At 46.0% G+C, this 16,625-nt stretch overlaps 5 protein-coding genes across 5 annotated transcripts; all 5 read right to left on the bottom strand.

The window, feature by feature from the left end:
* Positions 1-119: 119 nt before the first annotated feature.
* GGS22DRAFT_187517 (general substrate transporter) lies at positions 120-1,908 on the bottom strand (the record flags this gene model as incomplete). The annotated part of the gene is made up of 2 exons (XM_047964600.1): positions 120-1,291; positions 1,344-1,908. The coding sequence occupies 2 exons, from the start codon at positions 1,906-1,908 to the stop codon at positions 120-122; spliced, it is 1,737 nt and encodes a 578-aa protein (XP_047820114.1).
* A 975-nt stretch (positions 1,909-2,883) lies between these two features.
* Positions 2,884-5,502, bottom strand: GGS22DRAFT_126911 (uncharacterized protein). Its single transcript, XM_047958364.1, has 2 exons — positions 3,672-5,502; positions 2,884-3,602 (listed from the first exon to the last, which is right to left on the bottom strand). Exons 1-2 carry the CDS (start codon positions 5,256-5,258, stop codon positions 2,952-2,954), a joined length of 2,238 nt encoding a protein of 745 aa, XP_047820115.1. The 5' UTR covers positions 5,259-5,502; the 3' UTR covers positions 2,884-2,951.
* Positions 5,503-6,318: 816 nt separating this feature from the next.
* On the bottom strand, positions 6,319-8,061 carry GGS22DRAFT_199566 (uncharacterized protein; the record flags this gene model as incomplete). The annotated part of the gene is made up of 5 exons (XM_047966305.1): positions 7,821-8,061; positions 7,534-7,750; positions 7,092-7,477; positions 6,650-7,026; positions 6,319-6,589 (listed from the first exon to the last, which is right to left on the bottom strand). The coding sequence occupies exons 1-5, from the start codon at positions 8,052-8,054 to the stop codon at positions 6,319-6,321; spliced, it is 1,485 nt and encodes a 494-aa protein (XP_047820116.1). The 5' UTR covers positions 8,055-8,061.
* A 4,805-nt stretch (positions 8,062-12,866) lies between these two features.
* Positions 12,867-14,785, bottom strand: GGS22DRAFT_179185 (uncharacterized protein; the record flags this gene model as incomplete). The annotated part of the gene is made up of 6 exons (XM_047963657.1): positions 12,867-13,125; positions 13,205-13,581; positions 13,634-13,862; positions 13,977-14,148; positions 14,222-14,435; positions 14,501-14,785. 6 exons carry the CDS (start codon positions 14,783-14,785, stop codon positions 12,867-12,869), a joined length of 1,536 nt encoding a protein of 511 aa, XP_047820117.1.
* Positions 14,786-15,318: 533 nt separating this feature from the next.
* On the bottom strand, positions 15,319-16,427 carry GGS22DRAFT_187522 (NADP-dependent oxidoreductase domain-containing protein; the record flags this gene model as incomplete). The annotated part of the gene is made up of 3 exons (XM_047964601.1): positions 15,319-16,149; positions 16,206-16,294; positions 16,358-16,427. 3 exons carry the CDS (start codon positions 16,425-16,427, stop codon positions 15,319-15,321), a joined length of 990 nt encoding a protein of 329 aa, XP_047820118.1.
* Between the last annotated feature and the right edge of the window lie 198 nt (positions 16,428-16,625).

A 16,625-nucleotide genomic window follows, 5' to 3' on the forward strand; every position in this document is an offset into this window, starting at 1 on the left:
TACAGAATCTCAAAATTTCGCTATCATTAGTGAATATACGCGCTATTTATATATCATATCATCATAAAACCACTAATAACCTGTATCGCTAGGTCTTTTGCCGCATAATAACCTTACCCCTATTCAATCCGTTCTCCCAACAAGGGTGTCGTCTCCGAAGGCTGACCCCGAGAGTTTTCGCCTCTAGCATTTTCACCCTTAGAGTCTTCTACTTCGGCATTTTCTACGCCGACGTCCTCGTCATTATCCTCCTTTCGCGGCATGGCTCTATATTTTCCACTAGCAATATTCCTCACGAGCCAGCTACCGTCGTCTTTGGCTAATGCGAAGAATCTCTGGTTTTCCTCGAAGCTCCTGCCACCTGTCTCAGGCGATAATAACCAGGTAAGAACTCCAGCTACTATGTTGGTGATGGCAAACACAAGGAACAGCCAGTACTTCAAATTGTTGAATCCAATCGGAGTTAACAACGTGACGACAAAGTTGGAGAGACCCCATATGATGACGCTAATAGAGCTTCCTGCTGCACGCGCACAGTTTGGGTAGATTTCGGTCGGGATTAGCCAAACGGTAGTCAGCCAGCATATTCCAAAAGTCGCTGTCGACGTATATAGTGTGGCTATCCCCAAAGCCGGCAACAACCATTCCGGGGTGTCGGACTGCTCTGTAACAGACTGAGAGCCCAAAAACGTTAAAACAAGGTAAAAGGTCGATAGGCCAACTGATCCTATGAGCATCAATCTCCTTCGGCCGACTTGGTCGATTAATATCCAAGCCAATGTCATCGTGGTGGCATAAAAAAAGTAGTTCCCGAGAGTCCAAAGTTCTGCTTCTCGAACGGGAAATCCCAGGAGCTCAAATATCTGAGGGCCGTACACCGAGACAGCTCCGTAGCCTGTCAATGCTTGGTTGATCTGGCCCATTACTGTGATCATGGTGGGGTGGAATTGACTACCGGTAGGCCAGACCATGTCGTAGTATCCAATTCTGTGATCCATTTCTTCACTTTGTGCCTTGCACAGTTCCTCCAGCTTATGCTCCGCTTCAGCTTCCCCGTGGAATTTTAGAAGGACGTCTCTGGCGTGATCCAATCTTCCTTGGCTAATAAACCAACGCGGCGATTCTGGCAAGCCTCTAACTATGAGGAGTAGAACGATGGGGAATATTAGCATGGCTGCAATAGGAAACCTCCAGGCTAATTCGCTATCCTTTCCTCTCGTGTGAGTAAGGAAAACGTTGATTCCAAAAGCGGTAAGCAATCCTAAAATATTTGCTTGAAATTCTTTTGCCACTATTGGCAGAAATTAGTAATCATCGCCCTTGATTCTTCACAATGCGCTTACTTGAGGAGCCACGGGAGTCATCCTTAGAGAGCTCCGAGCTATAAATTGGAATAACGGCATCAATGCCCCCAATACCCAACCCAAGAACCACACGGCCAACAATCATGAGTACTATCGAGGCTCCACGCCATGGGTTGTCGCAGTTGAAGGGATAGATGCCCGGGATGAACATGAGGATATCACCGATGACGCTCGTCCAAAGACACGCCCAAATCGCAGTCTTCCGCCCCCTCTTATCGGCTATAAATGAAGCCAAAATCGCACCGAAGAGACACCCGATGTAGTAGATGGAAACGATAACACCGACGAAAGGGGAGTCTTCCGGAATGGCCATGGTGCGGAGATAAGACTGGTTTGTATTGACCAAGGACATCATACCTTGATCATACCCGTATAAAGCAATGGCAATACTCGAGAAGCGGACCATAACATTTTTCATTGAGTACCATTCGGCATACATCCCCGAGACCGATCGTGAGGCCCATGATAGTAACCGTTGCGTCTTGGAAAGGGGTGGTGGGGGATGTGGGGCGGGTTCGTTTTGCTCGGGCAACGGAGAAAACATCTTGAATTGGATTCGAATTCGCGATCGTATCGCCCGCTATTTTTATATTATTGAGGATATCTAGTTCAATTGCGGATAATTCCTAGATAAATGAGCGTCTCGGCAAGCCTCCTCCTTAAGATTACCTATCGTTCAACAAGTAGGCACCTAATAATCGTTATAAAATATCAATGGACATCAAAGGGTAGGTTGATCATAAAGAGAGTCATATGAAAAGAACGAGAGAAATAGATATCTTGGAGTGTTAGTGTTGAGACTTGAGTAATGTCTTGAGGTCTAGATCTATTTGAGACGTAGAATGGAAAAGGTGAGAAATCTTACTGAAGCATCGGTGCCATCAAATGGAAAGGAGGGACAACTCAGATGTTAAGGGGCAAGTCCTATGCAGTCTCGTGTCCAAGCATTTACCACCGATCGTAACTGCTAGGGCATCATGTGTTGCATCAACTAAAGGTATGCGCACATCAATCGCGAACTTGAGCAGTCACGTTCGCTGTAGCTAGAAATATGACATCACGTCTATAGCAACCCTTTCCGGGATTGTCTTGTTTGATTGGTCAATTAGAAGCCACCAACGCTAATGATAAGACCGTTATCTAAAGTGTTAGGTGCTCCGTGTGTGCACAGTAGCCCCCTTCACACTTCGTACAAGGCGTAAATTATGTACATCTCATTCTCATTCACCAAACATTGCACAATCTATAAGAAAATGGAGTTTTCGCTGTGTGAATTACTTTAAAATAGCCCGTTATATTTATAATATGTTTCTTATTGTTTCAATGGAAACTGTTGTTGAAGGGAGTGCATTCTGGAGAAACTTATCATTAGGGAAGGTACGCACAGTTACCTAGGACCTAGGTACCTAGTAGTTACGTCATACAAGATAGCTCTGGAGGTACCTACAGCTGCCCCCGCGGTTTTTTTTTCGCAACTTCCAAGGAGCTTCTAAATATAAAGTTTTCTTAATTAATATTACGAACACATTCAAATTCAACGCGAAGTTGTAAATAACACAAAATGGAATTATCTATTAGGTACTGATTCTATATAGGAGGAGAATTTGAGGGTCTAGGCGGCCGAACGACCGAGAAACCTTGTTCCGTCGCCTGTTGCCCGGAAATTTTACGCCATATGTTGAGTGCAGATGAAGAGGACGTCTGACGTTGCGATGTTGATGGTACGGGTGTCCCGGTTGATTCCGACGGTGTTTCCACCGATGGTGGCCTTGAAACCCCATAAAAGAGATCCGACTCTCGGAATGAGTAGTCTGCCCATCGCGGATGCAGTGACACCGTCTCGGTCGTGCTGGTGAGCGTCTCCGGAGACATCGCGGTTGATTGGACTGAATCCGAAGAGACAGTTTCATCTGATGAGCGTCCACCTGAGTCATCATCCGTTGATGGATCACGCGACACTACTATTTCGTGGGCACCAATTTTCCAATGATGGTGATCCATTGAAGGAGATGGCGATAATCGTGAATGTCTCGGCGGTCGATAATAGTCGCGGCTTGAGATTGATGGTGAATCGGCGCGGAGCATGCTGGCACTGACCGAGCGACCGTGTGTTGGTTCCACATGGGCAGGAAGCCCCAGGTCAACATTCGAATCGATAGAGGTATGAGAAGAATGAGCACGCTCTGGCAAATGATTCCTCGAGGCTTGCCGCTTACGAAGCTGGCGGAGGCTATAGACCTGTTCCGATATGTCAGTCTCTATATCATGGATTTCAAGGATTGTATTCAAAGGTATCAAGAAACATACATCAGGACCAGGTGCAATCCACCAGATAGCGCATAGTTTTGCGAGTTGTACTAACGCTGGAACGAAGAACCCAAGCAAGAGCATGGACGCGTGAAGCACCAAGACGAAGTACCCAATAGCGCTCCTAGCGCTATATGATGCGACGCTGGGTACAAATGCCACCATACATATCAAACTCCCCAATCGCACGACGGCTGAAATAGTGCCTATGGAGAGCATGCTGTAAGCCTGGAATTGCACTATACAAACTAGCAGTATTAATTCGCAGGTCCCTAGTACCGCTAATTGTGCTCGTCCCGAGATTTGAAGTCCGCCGATCGCCACGCCTCGGATGAAACACAGGATAAAAAGCGCGAGAACGAAGGTGTGGTGCCGAGTCCCTGACTCCGGGGATACTTGACGATATCGCCGACGATTGTCAAAGATAAAGATGCCTAAACTCCGCGTCGGTATCGCCGTAAGCAGCCAGATGAACGCGGCTAAAATCGCGGCGATAACAAAAATAGCGAGCGAGATGTGGTATAGGGGTAACCAGGCCACGTTATCAAGTTGGTAGAATGAGAGTGCAATGAGCGGCAGCATGAAATAAGACAAGACAACACGGAGTGTCCGGTTCATGGTGAGGCGGAGGTCGCTATCCGAGTTTGAACCTGAATGAACGGGTCGGTGCCAATACGAGTATACCCCCAAACATAAAGCCGATAGAGTTGTTATGGCCGCGATGAGGATAACCATGTTTAACCACGTATCCATGATCGTTGGAGCACCTATAATCTGCGTCATTATTTCCAAACCATAAGTCCCGCCGAAGGTCCCATTGATTTCGTAGAGTCCGTCATTGACGCCTGGGTAGGTGTACCCGTGGGTGATTATCCCATCGGAGAAGAGTGATAACCAGCCCAAACCGCTTACTGCGGGCTGGTAGAAGCCTGGGTAGAACAGGCTCAGGCTTCCCGTAAAAAATACGAATTGCAAATACTGAAGGCAATCAGCGAAGCCGGGAAGTAGGGCCGGTGGTGGGGATTCATCCTCCAACTTGGAGTTGCTGCTGGTAACGGACTGCGCGATGCCTACGAGCAGGACAAAGAGAAGAATGCTAAATGGCGCATATCTTAAAGTCGCCTGTATGTTAGAGCTGATCGCGGGAGTGATATTGGACTCTAAACAACTTTTCTCTTTGGCGTCGGGACTAACTAGATGAATAGTGGTGTGAAAGGTAGAAAGAGAGAAGAACGTGGGAAGGTCCAGATCATCGGTTGGTGTAAGATATAGAAAGGAACTATTTCTTCCTAGCCGACATGTCGCGTTGATGCTGGAAGTGTAGGAAGATGGTTGGCCTAATGAATCAATTTCGACTCTCAACGTTGATACCTCGGTCGCCCACCGATCGCATTCACTACCTCCAATTCTACCACCAACTTTAAGAGAAAGCCAATCATGGGTGTCGTTTAGATGGACCAGTTCAGCCGACAGAGACTCTGGTATGAAGCCATCCGGTTTGGATTGGTAGCCATCGCAATGCTTCCATTGAACGTAAGCTGCCGACGCGCAAGTGGCCAGCAGTTGAAACAAGCCAAAGCGCAGCATCGCGCCTTTGGATGCGCTTCGAATACTTGGTGTGGTAAATATCAGGATTCGAGAAAGCCTTTCCGTCTTACACCACACATAACGGAATGACTAAATCTCTCTTCTCATCGTAAGTTAAGACCTTGGAAGTAAAACATGAGTTCATCGAAAATCATCATTTTCAATTGAGGCAGCTGAGCTGCATTGAAGATGGTGTTTCATTATTGACTTAGCTTCAAATTTTTTGAGAATTTGCCCCTTAAAGATACCGGCGCTAGAATCAAATACGAGCTTCTCTTTTTCGCGGATATCCACAGGCGCTACAACTATATTCGGCATAAATCCACCACGGGCTAGTCGTCTTCTCATCCCTGTCCTTAGACGCTAGGCGCCCAGGACTTCTAATTTACAGGCAGAATGGAGTCAGAAAAGACCGCCCATGTGCTAATACTACTGTTTTGCACTGTGCAAGTAAGTATCCTTTGTTGTGCTTATATTGGCAACTTATACCCAGTATACTCATCATAATTGGTAGAAAATGCCTGTTGTGTAACAAAGGGGATAGTTTTAGTGACAGTGCAAATAGTAAGATTAGCACATGGGACACTTTTTCTGACTCCATTCTGACAGGGAATAATGATGAAAAGTTTGATGTTTATACGATTAAAAGGGAATCGTCAACTTGGCTTTTTGTAAGTCATTGAACTTCACCAACTTCCTTCGTCTAGTTCTAACATTTTTAAATATTCCTGGTACCCACACGAGAAAAGGAGAGCATGCAAATCGCATTGAATATCCCCTGCTTCGCCCATATAGGTAACTCCCCCATACTACGGCGAAGAGTGGATACTAGCCCTACAAGACAGGGGATAGATTTAATCACAGTGTTGTACAGTAAGACTAACACATGATGGACTTTTTCTGACTAATAATATTCTGACACGATAGCATCTCTTCGGTCTCTAGTGTTACAATTTACCAATTCCTCTATATCTTACAATAGGAAAGACCCGAAATAAAATTCCGCGCATTGCGAAGTGAACTACTCGGATACTCCAGCGCCAAGTTTCATCTCGAGTACCTACGTAGGGAGGGGCCAGGTCGTGGGTAACGCGTTGTAAAAACGAAAAGCGTTGGTCGGGTCATACTTCTTCTTCAGCTCGACTAGTCGGGGCAGCTTCGATTCGCCGTATAATTCCTGAGGCGTCTCGTCCCCGTACGCGTAGTTGACGTAGACGGCCAAGCCGCCAAACCCGGAGTTGGCGGCGAGGTTGCTTCGGGTTGTGCGCGCGAAATCGTTGGCAGGCCCTTTTACTGGATCACTGGAATTATCCCATTTCATCTGGATCATGCTGCATTTTTGACAATTTGTTCAGTTAGCCCGTAAGTACACAGAGTATGGTGGTACTTACACATAGGTCGCGGTCTCTCTCCATGGAAATGCGGTCGCGTTGTCCGGCGTAGCCACTGTGGCTTCTATGGGCCACGTTTCAAGTATTATTCCCGAGGCGCGCGCGCTCGGATGCTTTTGGAAGAAAGATGCCATATCATTGAAACTGGACACGAGCGCGGGGGCAGACACATTGCGGAGGTTGACACTCCATGAATCCAATATCTGTCCGTCCTCGCAGTTTGGGGCGTCGAGAAGGAAGTTTGACTCTTTGCTTACCTTGTTCCAGGTTATTTCTTTGATATTGGAGTAAGAGGGTCCAAGCTTGAGAAGAGGGTCCATGGCCTTGATTGCTTCATTCCTCGGTCCTGCGTACATTAAGTTGGCCGAAAGTTGAGGCTTGAGACATGGATTGGTTAGTTGAACATGTTTTTCCGTCGTAAATTTATCGTTTTCATTCTCACCTTGTTGAGGGTGATGTTGTATCCCATGGAAGTCGCCACAGCCAGCTGAGGTGGAAGTGGGAGCATCTTCGCGACAGCATCAAAGTAAGTAACATTCTTTTCTGGTGGGAATAAGAGATCTGCATTCGTCCAGATTCCCCTATTATATAAGGGGTGAAGCCGGTAGGTAGCCGATACGACGATCCCGAAATTGAAACCGGCACCCCGGATTCCCCAGAATAGCTCAGGGTTAGAATGTTCCGAGGCCTCGACGATTTCAGCATTAGCCGTCACAAGGCGTACTGATTGAAGAGCGTCAATTATCATGCCGTCTAAGCCGTGGAGACGCCCGATTCCCCCACCGAGAGTTGCCCCCAGCATACCAACACAGCTACAAGCCCCGGTTTCTTTAGAGGGTTTAGCTACAAGGTATATAATTGTATGAGAGTATCGAAAAACTCACGTATCTGGAAGCCAGCCTCGAACACAAGGTCGAAGATATCCCTGAAACGCACACCGGGTCCAACAGTGAGGGTCTTGGCGGACCTGTCGATTTTAACGGAGTTCATTTTGCTGAGATCGATAGCAATTCCACCTTGCATCTTCGCTAAAGTTGTAGAATACCCGTGACGACCTCCTGTCGCCAGGAATGGCGTATTGAATCTCTTTGCTAGTTTGACCTAGTTAAGCATTGGGCACCTAATGTTAGTCCACTGGCTTGTTTTTGGAATGGGGATATTATAAAGTTACCGCGTTTACAACATCTTCCTCTGTTGTGGGCGAGATCGCCGCCGAGTAGGAGGGGGGTTTGTAGACGGTCCATCTCTCCGTGGCATCATGGAAAGCTGAAGAGTTAGGGAATGAGATTACTGTTCCAGGAGAAGGGTGTGTCTCAGTGCTTGGAGAGCGCGGGGACACTCTTGTAGAAATGCTGATTTGGGCAAGGCAAAACCAGGCGAGAGAATTAGCTACAGAGAAGCGCATTTCGACCTTGTTTTTGGAACTCTAATGAAGATTTGTGTGTTGTCTTCATCTCCGGGGAAACGAGAAGCACCCCATTTATATGTGGTGCAGGCTAGTACGGCACTCCGTAAATGGGATGCTGTCCCACGATAACATATAAAATTCGTACACAAATCACAACGTGGCTTGTCAGGCTTATCCTCGGTCCTTCGCTAAACTGAATGTCTCGTAAGGTGTCCAGTCATGAGCTGTGTAGATACCTAGGTAGGTACAGTTGGTTGGCGTTCTGGGAGTCAGGTGATTTTCAGGTAACCTTTGCTTATGCTAAAGTATATAGTCGAGCCAGATTATTGAATAAAAATCCCTAGCTTCATCATTTATTCATCTTGGCTGAGGTAGCGACAGCGACACGAGACCTCAAGAAGCATACGTACCTATCCACTTAAAAAATATGAAAACAAAAGCCCTTCCTTAGATTAATCAACCAAAGTAAGAGATGTTGCCCAGTCAGGTGATTACCGTGATGAACAGCAGATATCTGCCTAGTAACTACCTAGGTAGTGTCTCCGCTTTGACTCGGGCAAAGGCTCCTAGGAGGAATAGGTTTGATTATCAGGACTGCCTAAATTCGGAGTTTTAATGAAATCCAACCCTTTAATTTACTACAGTCACCAACAAGGCATTCCGCGAGATAATTACCTAGGTAGGTAGGTAGTGAAGTACCTAGGTACCTACCTACAAGGCGCGGGAATGTAAGCGCAGGCAGATGAGTTCATGCTCACTGTTGTGCATAGGTATAGATACACTCTGCTATGACCCGTAGTAAGGTAATGAGAGCAACAACGCCATTAAAGTTCTCTAAGGACCACCTGGTCTTAGACAGTGAGACTGCCGCTATACCGCCGTCATGACCGAATTCTCGGATTCCAATAGCTAAACTTTCCACCACGATCGTACTGACTGATGGAAATCTTACCTAGGTAGGTAGGTATATATACTGGTACATGAACTGCACGCTACCGTTTCCATATGCGTAGGTATCCAGTTGACATATGTACTTGCTAAAATATTAGGCTGACCACAACCTCAAAGAACCCTAGTCTGTTTGACCCAGTCTCTACCAAAGCCATTGAGTAACAAATTCGGTGAATAAATCACTAGAACAAAAAGCCTATAGATTGAGATAGTTAGTTTCATGATCGGGATTCCAGACATGACACATATATCATACCACAAGAGGGACCTAGTTATCGCCCTGGGTAGGGATTGGACGAAGTGACATGATCTATTTTCACTAACTCCTCCATGATAACAATCCCCCATGGTGACTGCTGACCTTCTTAACATAGGTCTGTCTCGCTTTACTTCTTTCTCGAAGAGGTCGTATATATGCTGTTACAAAATTACATTCTTCGCCTATAGGCTAGAACTGTAATGTATGTGAGTGAGGTTACAGGCGCAAAGCTACCTATATCTTCCTATATTCTAACATCGGCTGCTTTAAAATATGAAACATTCTCATCCCTAGGTAGGTAGTTAGGTAGTTAAGACAGCTTCTATGTCATCAAATGTTGTAAGATAGTGCAAGAGGGCAATTAGGTAATACTGGTGGAGGTCACCTGATTGCCCCACGGGAAGAGCTCTCTGATTATGTCAGCTAAGGGTGGATATATTAGACCAGGTCACTTCTGGGAGCGAAGCTCCCTTTTCCTTAATACATCATACCTTTCATAATGCGAGAGATCGGGAACCAGATACCTATGTTATAGATAGGTATATTTGTGTGTTTGCCATGGGCCAGAAATGACCACCCGAAGATAACCTAAGTAAGCTAGGTAAGTTAGAAGAATTTGAAATCGAGAGTTGACAAGTTTGATTGATAGAAACCTTACGTCATCTTTGGTAGGTAATAATGTTTAACATAGGTTGGTCGTATTGCGGAATATGTAATAAGATAAATCAACATGTCGGGAGTAGATCTTCTCTAAAGGCCCATATCAATCTGCATGCCATCGGGTCTTGTTAGATTGGTTATTACCTATGTTGTGATTTCGACTGACGGGATGGGACGGAATGTACCTACCTAGGTAGTTATCGTGGATCTCACTTTCCCAACTAGGTTAAATGATGGAAAGTTAGGAATCATGCTTCTTGTGATCTCCCTCAAAGTGAGCTATAATCTGACATCGATACATGCACACCCTTGATTTGCAGGTGGCCCTGTCGTGACACCATACCTCGGATATTGCGTCGCTAATCTTTAGCCTATCTCCAGATCCTAGCTTTATTCAAAATCAACAGGAGCAGGTATAGCACACTGTGTTCGGTAATCTGCGACCGTAAGCTTCTAGGCTGGGCTTTGATCTGCGATCTACTAGGTACGATCCGAGATGCAGGTAGACTCCGAGATAAATGATGTGCAGGAATCAGGAATGTTCGTCTTATATAACCTCTCGTGTCCACTCCTCGTAATATAAGTTGACATAATGATACACCAAATGGTGGCACTAGGAAAAAGCTACATACCTAGTATCTGTAGGTACCTAGGTAGTGGTCTTTTCAATAATGAAAGATGTCCTCCCTAAGTGACAAATTCGTTCTTATCACCGGGTAGGTTGGCTCCAATAAATTGAGAAACAACGAAGAGAAACAATAGGACAAGCCTAACGGACTTTTCACTATATAAGAGGTGTTGCTAGGGGGACATTGGTTACGCACTTGCTAAACAGTTCCTTCAAAATGGCCTTTTCGTTATAGCAACATTACTGCCCTACGAGGCACGAGAACATCTGGATCATCCTCGAGTCCATGTATTTGACCTCAACGTCACATCAGAGGAGGATGTGGTTGTTTTCAAGAAGAAGGTTGAAGACATCACGAGTGGAAAGCTCGATATCTTAGTCAGTAACGCGTGAGTATGAGTAGCCTGGAGCGGTCTGTTCCATCTGCTAAACCTAGCGTAGAGGCATCTGTACGGCGCCACCCTATTCCGATCACCTATTCTAATATTCTGGGCAGGTTACACGATGACAGCGGCCGATACGGACGTCCGACAAGTGGAGAAAATGTTTGCCGTGAACGAGTTCGGGCCGATGCGCATGGTACGCCACTTCCACCGAATGCTCATCGCTGTCAGGGGAACCGTGGTTAATATTGAATCTATCGGAGGTACCTAACAGGTACCTACGTACCCCCCAAACTAATACTGACCATTTCTAAATAGATTCGGTTTATGGCCCCCTTGCGGGGGCTTTTAAGGCACAGATCAACAGAACCCCTGCTTAGTAATCATTGCTATCATCAAAGGACATTTTACGATAGCTGAGGGTAAATAGATATGATTCTAAAAGGGTCACCGCCCGACTGGTTCTGGCATGGCAATGCGACTATGCTTGTGAGAACTCTGAATACATTCTTCCCACGTACCATTTGGGTAGGTCACCTCATATCCTAGGTAAATATTTATCATTGACACTATCATCTAACCGAACGTCTATTTCATAGGACTAGCTATTCTCTAGATGGTTTAACCTAGAGTCTCTCAAAGTGGTAGCCCTTAAATAAAGAGGGCATTGTGCCTTGCTTAGTGCACGATAAGATTAGGTGGTATGTAGGTGGGTACCTAGTTGGAAGCAATTGAGAAATAGGGCTCCACTGTATTAGGTCCACGCCAAGACCTTCTAGGTAGACCTGATAGTGATGTCGCTGCTGAACTTTAGTGGATAACCGCTATAGTTTAGCGAGTCAAATCACTGAAAAAACAACCTCTGCCTCACTTCCCATGCCTGCACCAAGGTAATTAAATCTGCGAAACTTGACCAAGGCCAGTATCAAGTACTAAGGCGATGATAGTATCATCGTATAATTGGAATAAATAGTGCTATGTAAGTAGCCATACTATATAAGATTATTGAGAATGAATCTGTTCGAGACCGTCTATAATCTGCTAACGTGTCGAAATATTTTGCGCATCCGTCAAGGTAGACTCAAGTTTTACTGGGGTTCGCTATAAGTTCGGGGGCATTTAGTGCTGGAGTCCACTACATTTAGTATACACTTGAATATTTAAGGGAAGGTTATAGCGTGTATCCCCTATAGCAATGACCTAGCTAAGCGACAGGCGCTCTTTTCAACTAATTATATCTCTCGAAAGTCTGAATATCGATTCGTATGCCACAATACACTTAGTCAACCAACGTACATTTCTCAGATTGAACTACGGCGAAATTCTAAAAACAAAGTCAGAATGTCACTGGGTGTAAGGTCTTATGCATTGTGTACGATATACTTTCTGAATGGAAATGGAATGGAATCTCATGTCATACTTGGATTTAGCTTAGCTAATTTAAATCCAGGACAGCGCTGACATAATTATGGATTATGTAATTCTTGAACAATAAAAGCTGACTCAGCTTTCAACCATATTAATTACTAGGTAGCTAATGCAACTTCCTTATTACATAATCAGTTGTCAAATATTACATAAACAAAGTTTGCGATTTTCGTAACAGAATCTTACGTAACGCATTCATCGATTCGCTTTAGGGTTATATCCACTATATTTTCAGTGGCCTTTAACGCCATAGGCCCTGTAATTGTAGCGCACCCCTATCTACAAGTGGGTCAGAACTTTTGCGAAAAGGGGTTGATGGGTCTTGATTAAGAAAACTTTATTATTCACTTCAATTGCGGTGGATATTATCAATTATGAGAAAAGTCATTCGAATTACTATTATTCAAACACTAGTATGAGACGACTTGACCTAATAAACTCAGCCTACACCTAACATTGTCGTTGCCTTTTCCTACGACCGTATTCCCAACATGAGACATCTACACGAAGGGGTTATAATAGCTAAACTGATTCTTGGGATCATATTTCTTCTTCAGGACCCGCAGTCTAGCAAGCCGCCATGGTTCGTATCCGTATATCGACTGTATCGACTCATCACCAAAGGCGTAGTTGACATAGGTGGATGGCTTGAGATTTGGTGCGCCGGCATTCCACAAATCTCGTATCTGTCGAGCTAATAAACGACCCAGGGCCAGTGTGTTCTCCGACACTTGTACCGGTAACTTTACCTCGAAGCAACTAGATACCCCAAAATTAGTTCCATTCCTTATAATATTGTGTTTGTAAGTGTTATTTTTAAATCAGGAGTAAACCTTACTGAAGAAGGTAGTAATCACGCCAGGGGAAAGCGGTACTAGCAGGATCGACTTTCGCGACGGCTGCGGTTGAGTATCCCTCATGTATGACTCCTGAGTCGGAAATTTCAGGGTGCCTAGCTATGGTCTCATTGTAGAGGTTATAGATCTGGCGTTCTGCGGTCACATTGTACGTCTGAATGGCTGAAGTAGATTGAATGCGTGTATGATTTGGGGCGCAGATCGGCTGATTTTTGCCAGTGTTCATAGCGTCAGAGATCCCGGGGAACGGGACATCGCCGCTGCCCTCCCAGGCAGCGCTGATCCGGTTAAATGGCGCTAGGAGCCGCTCGGCGTCGTGAGCAGGTCCGGCGTAGCCGAACGACCAGCTTATAATGGGCTAAAAGCCAATTAGTTAGCCTGGGATATAAACTACGAGAGACGAAACTTACCTCGGTCTTGCTGATGGATGTATTCATTGAAAACCCACCCATGTTCAACCCCATCAAGACTGGGGTCGAACCATTTCCATGAAACACATTCAGCGCGTCGAAGAAGCGTTCCAGCTTATCCTGAGTAAAGACGTAATTATGGTAATGCCAAGAATCAATCCTTTTGGGGTAGATGTTAAGTTCGAAGCTGGTCACGATGCCAAAGTTGTGTCCGGCACCTCGCATGGCCCTATAGAGAAGTAGAGTTAGCATTCAGGGGTAAGATACTCGAACTGAGTCATCACTCTCGGCTTTATCTTTCCCCTAGAAGTGAAGATTAGCAATACTTTCGTCTACAACTTACCACCACAAATCGGAATGGCTTGTAGAATTGACCCTGATATGCGAGCCGTCGCCGCGAACGAGATTGATGTTAACGAGATTATCACTGATCAATCCGTACAAGCCCTGGTACAGTCCATGACCACCACCAAGACCAGGACCCATCATACCAACACAACCACAGCTTCCCGTCGCTATCAGTTGAAGTGAGTCAGCAATTCTAAACTTGAACAGATCTCTAAAGATTTAAACTAAAACCAGACCCACTCGTAACATAGCCTCGTTCCCACAAGTACTCCATGACTTGGGAATCCCATGTTCCACCCTGGAACCACGCCGTTTTACCATGGGGCTGGATATCGATTTTTTGAAGACCGGACATGTCGATCTGTACACCCTTGAATTTCCCTATGGTGTATGTCATAGCGTGGCCACGGTTTTTGACAAGGAACGGCAGGCTGTTCTTATTGGCCCATTTGACCTGCGTGCGGGAACACGGATGTTAATCTAGGTACATGCAGATAATGCAGTCGTGATCGCACTCACGATGATTGGGATATCAGACTCCAATCCTGGGACGACCACTAACTCGATCGTCGGAGGTGCGTATGTATCATACCGTTCCGTTGCGCTGGCGAACTTAGTATCGAAAGGTAGGTATATGCTCGTGTTGTAAGAGACACGTTCGCCAAGGTCTTTCTGGAATTCCATGAGGTTTATCTGGCGCTTGGTTATCGCAGCCCGTTCAAAGTAGGATGGAATAATAGTGCCGGAGGCCAGCGAGAGGCCAAATACAAGGCCAACGGCCGTAAACTTGAGAAACGAATTCATATCTGTTATTTCTACCTTACCTAGGCGATAGTGCTTGCTCAAATGTTTGAGTTTATTGTCGCTTCAATGTTGAGAAATGAAGTAGTTCTCATCAAGCTTTTATATTCTCCTCAAAAGCATTGAAGTCACTTCCGTGCCATTGACCTAGGATTGAAGGTATTTTGGGGTCCTACGATCACGAGGACGTAACCCCTTTCCAGCTAACTGCTTACTCCATATCATACAAGACGAGACATACAACACAAGTGGGCACCTCAGCTGAGCAGTTGTTTGACAAGTCCTCCAGAAGGCCCTACGAGGTCTTGCCTTGCATCTGTAGTCCCAGGTACGAGGGCAGGAGATACATAATATGACATAATCCAAGATACGGCCTCACTATGTGTTTCATAGCTTAGGTATGTGAGCATGGAATAGGTCAATTGGCTTTATAATCTTAGTTTATACTCTGTGGTCGTTTGACAATCATGGAATATAAGACCCCACGGTTCTCCAGATGTCTCAGAAGACTCGTGTTAGTGATTCACCCCTGTCCTCTACTTGTTCAGGTGCTCGTGGAACATTTCCGGGTAACGGTCTCCAACGACCTCCATCCTGTCCAAAGCGTTCTGGAGCTCAGCCGCCTCGGCGTCCGTAAGCTCGACAACGTTACAGTTCTCAGTGGCCCGGTGGACCTTCGTAGCACCAGGGATAGGGAGCACGCCCTGCCACCTGACCCATGCAATGGCGATCTGAGCGCTCGTACACCCTTTTTTCTTGGCGACCTCCTCGATAATCTCAGCCAACTTAACATTCTGTTCGAAAGCGCCAGGCTGGAAGCGAGGCCACATTCGGCGGAAGTCGTCCTTTGGAAGGTCATCTAACGTCTTGAACTGGCCGGTCAGCCAGCCGCGATCAAGGGGGCTGTATCCTAGTAGTGGAATTTTAAGCTCGCGGCACGTGTCGGCAATACCACCTTTCTCAAGAACGTGGCGCGAGAATAAGCTTAGTTCGACTTCAACGGCGGCAGGAGGGTACACGGCGTTTGCGAGACGGATTGTTGCCGCGTTGACCTCGCTGAGGCCATAGGAGCCGATTTTGCCTTCCTTGACCAGCTGCGCTAAGGCACGGATGCTGGTCTCTATGGGGACTTTAGGGTCAACACGGGCACACTCGAAGAGGTCGATAGACTTAAGCCCATCGAGCACTCGCAGAGCTTCGTCGACGGAAGTCCTGATACCTTCCGGGCTACAGTCAGGGGTTTGGTTAGCGCCGTTATACGCTCCCTTAACACTGAGCACAACTCGAGATGCATCTTCGGGGTACTTGGTGAAGTAGTACTTGAGGAGATGGAGCGAGTTGGCGTCAGGGGTCCCGTACAAGGTGCCCTACCGAGTAAATCAGTACTTAGACATTGAGAATAGAGTATGGTACTTGTGCTTACCGCATTCCAGAAGTTGGCACCGTTATCCAGAGCAGCCTTCAGTGGCTTGATTCCTTCCTCGTGTGGGATGTTGCCGAATAGGGTGAGATCTTGGCCATGTTAACATAAAGACTTTAGATAACAGAGACGCTCTGCCTCGACTCAAAACTTACTCATCATCCCAAACGCGACAGGGCCTACGGGCCTACCTGCGATGGCTTCTGGAGGTGTTGCTCGAGACATTGTGAAAATGGATACAGAGTTTGACTTGGAAATAGAGACGTAGAAGCACAAGGTTGTTGAGTGTTCAAGTAGGTTTCAACTCGGTGTTTACTTTATCTGCTCTTATAAGAGCTTCTCTCGCCTCATATGATGGACGTTACGTTCGAATTAATCAGTTTCTGTAGTACGAAGTACGTACTTCGCGCGGAGATAAAGGTC

This window comes from Annulohypoxylon maeteangense (genome assembly GCF_022496945.1).
Source record: "Annulohypoxylon maeteangense strain CBS 123835 unplaced genomic scaffold GGS22scaffold_6, whole genome shotgun sequence".
NCBI lineage: Eukaryota > Fungi > Ascomycota > Sordariomycetes > Xylariales > Hypoxylaceae > Annulohypoxylon > Annulohypoxylon maeteangense.

Excerpts from the sequence above, each read along its gene's own strand:
- GGS22DRAFT_126911 (XM_047958364.1), bottom strand. The coding sequence starts at position 5,258 with ATGCTGCGCTTTGGCTTGTTTCAACTGCTGGCCACTTGCGCGTCGGCA. Across the intron at positions 3,603-3,671 it reads GGATTGCACCTGGTCCTGAT|GTCTATAGCCTCCGCCAGCT; the intron begins GTATGTTTCTTG and ends ATATCGGAACAG.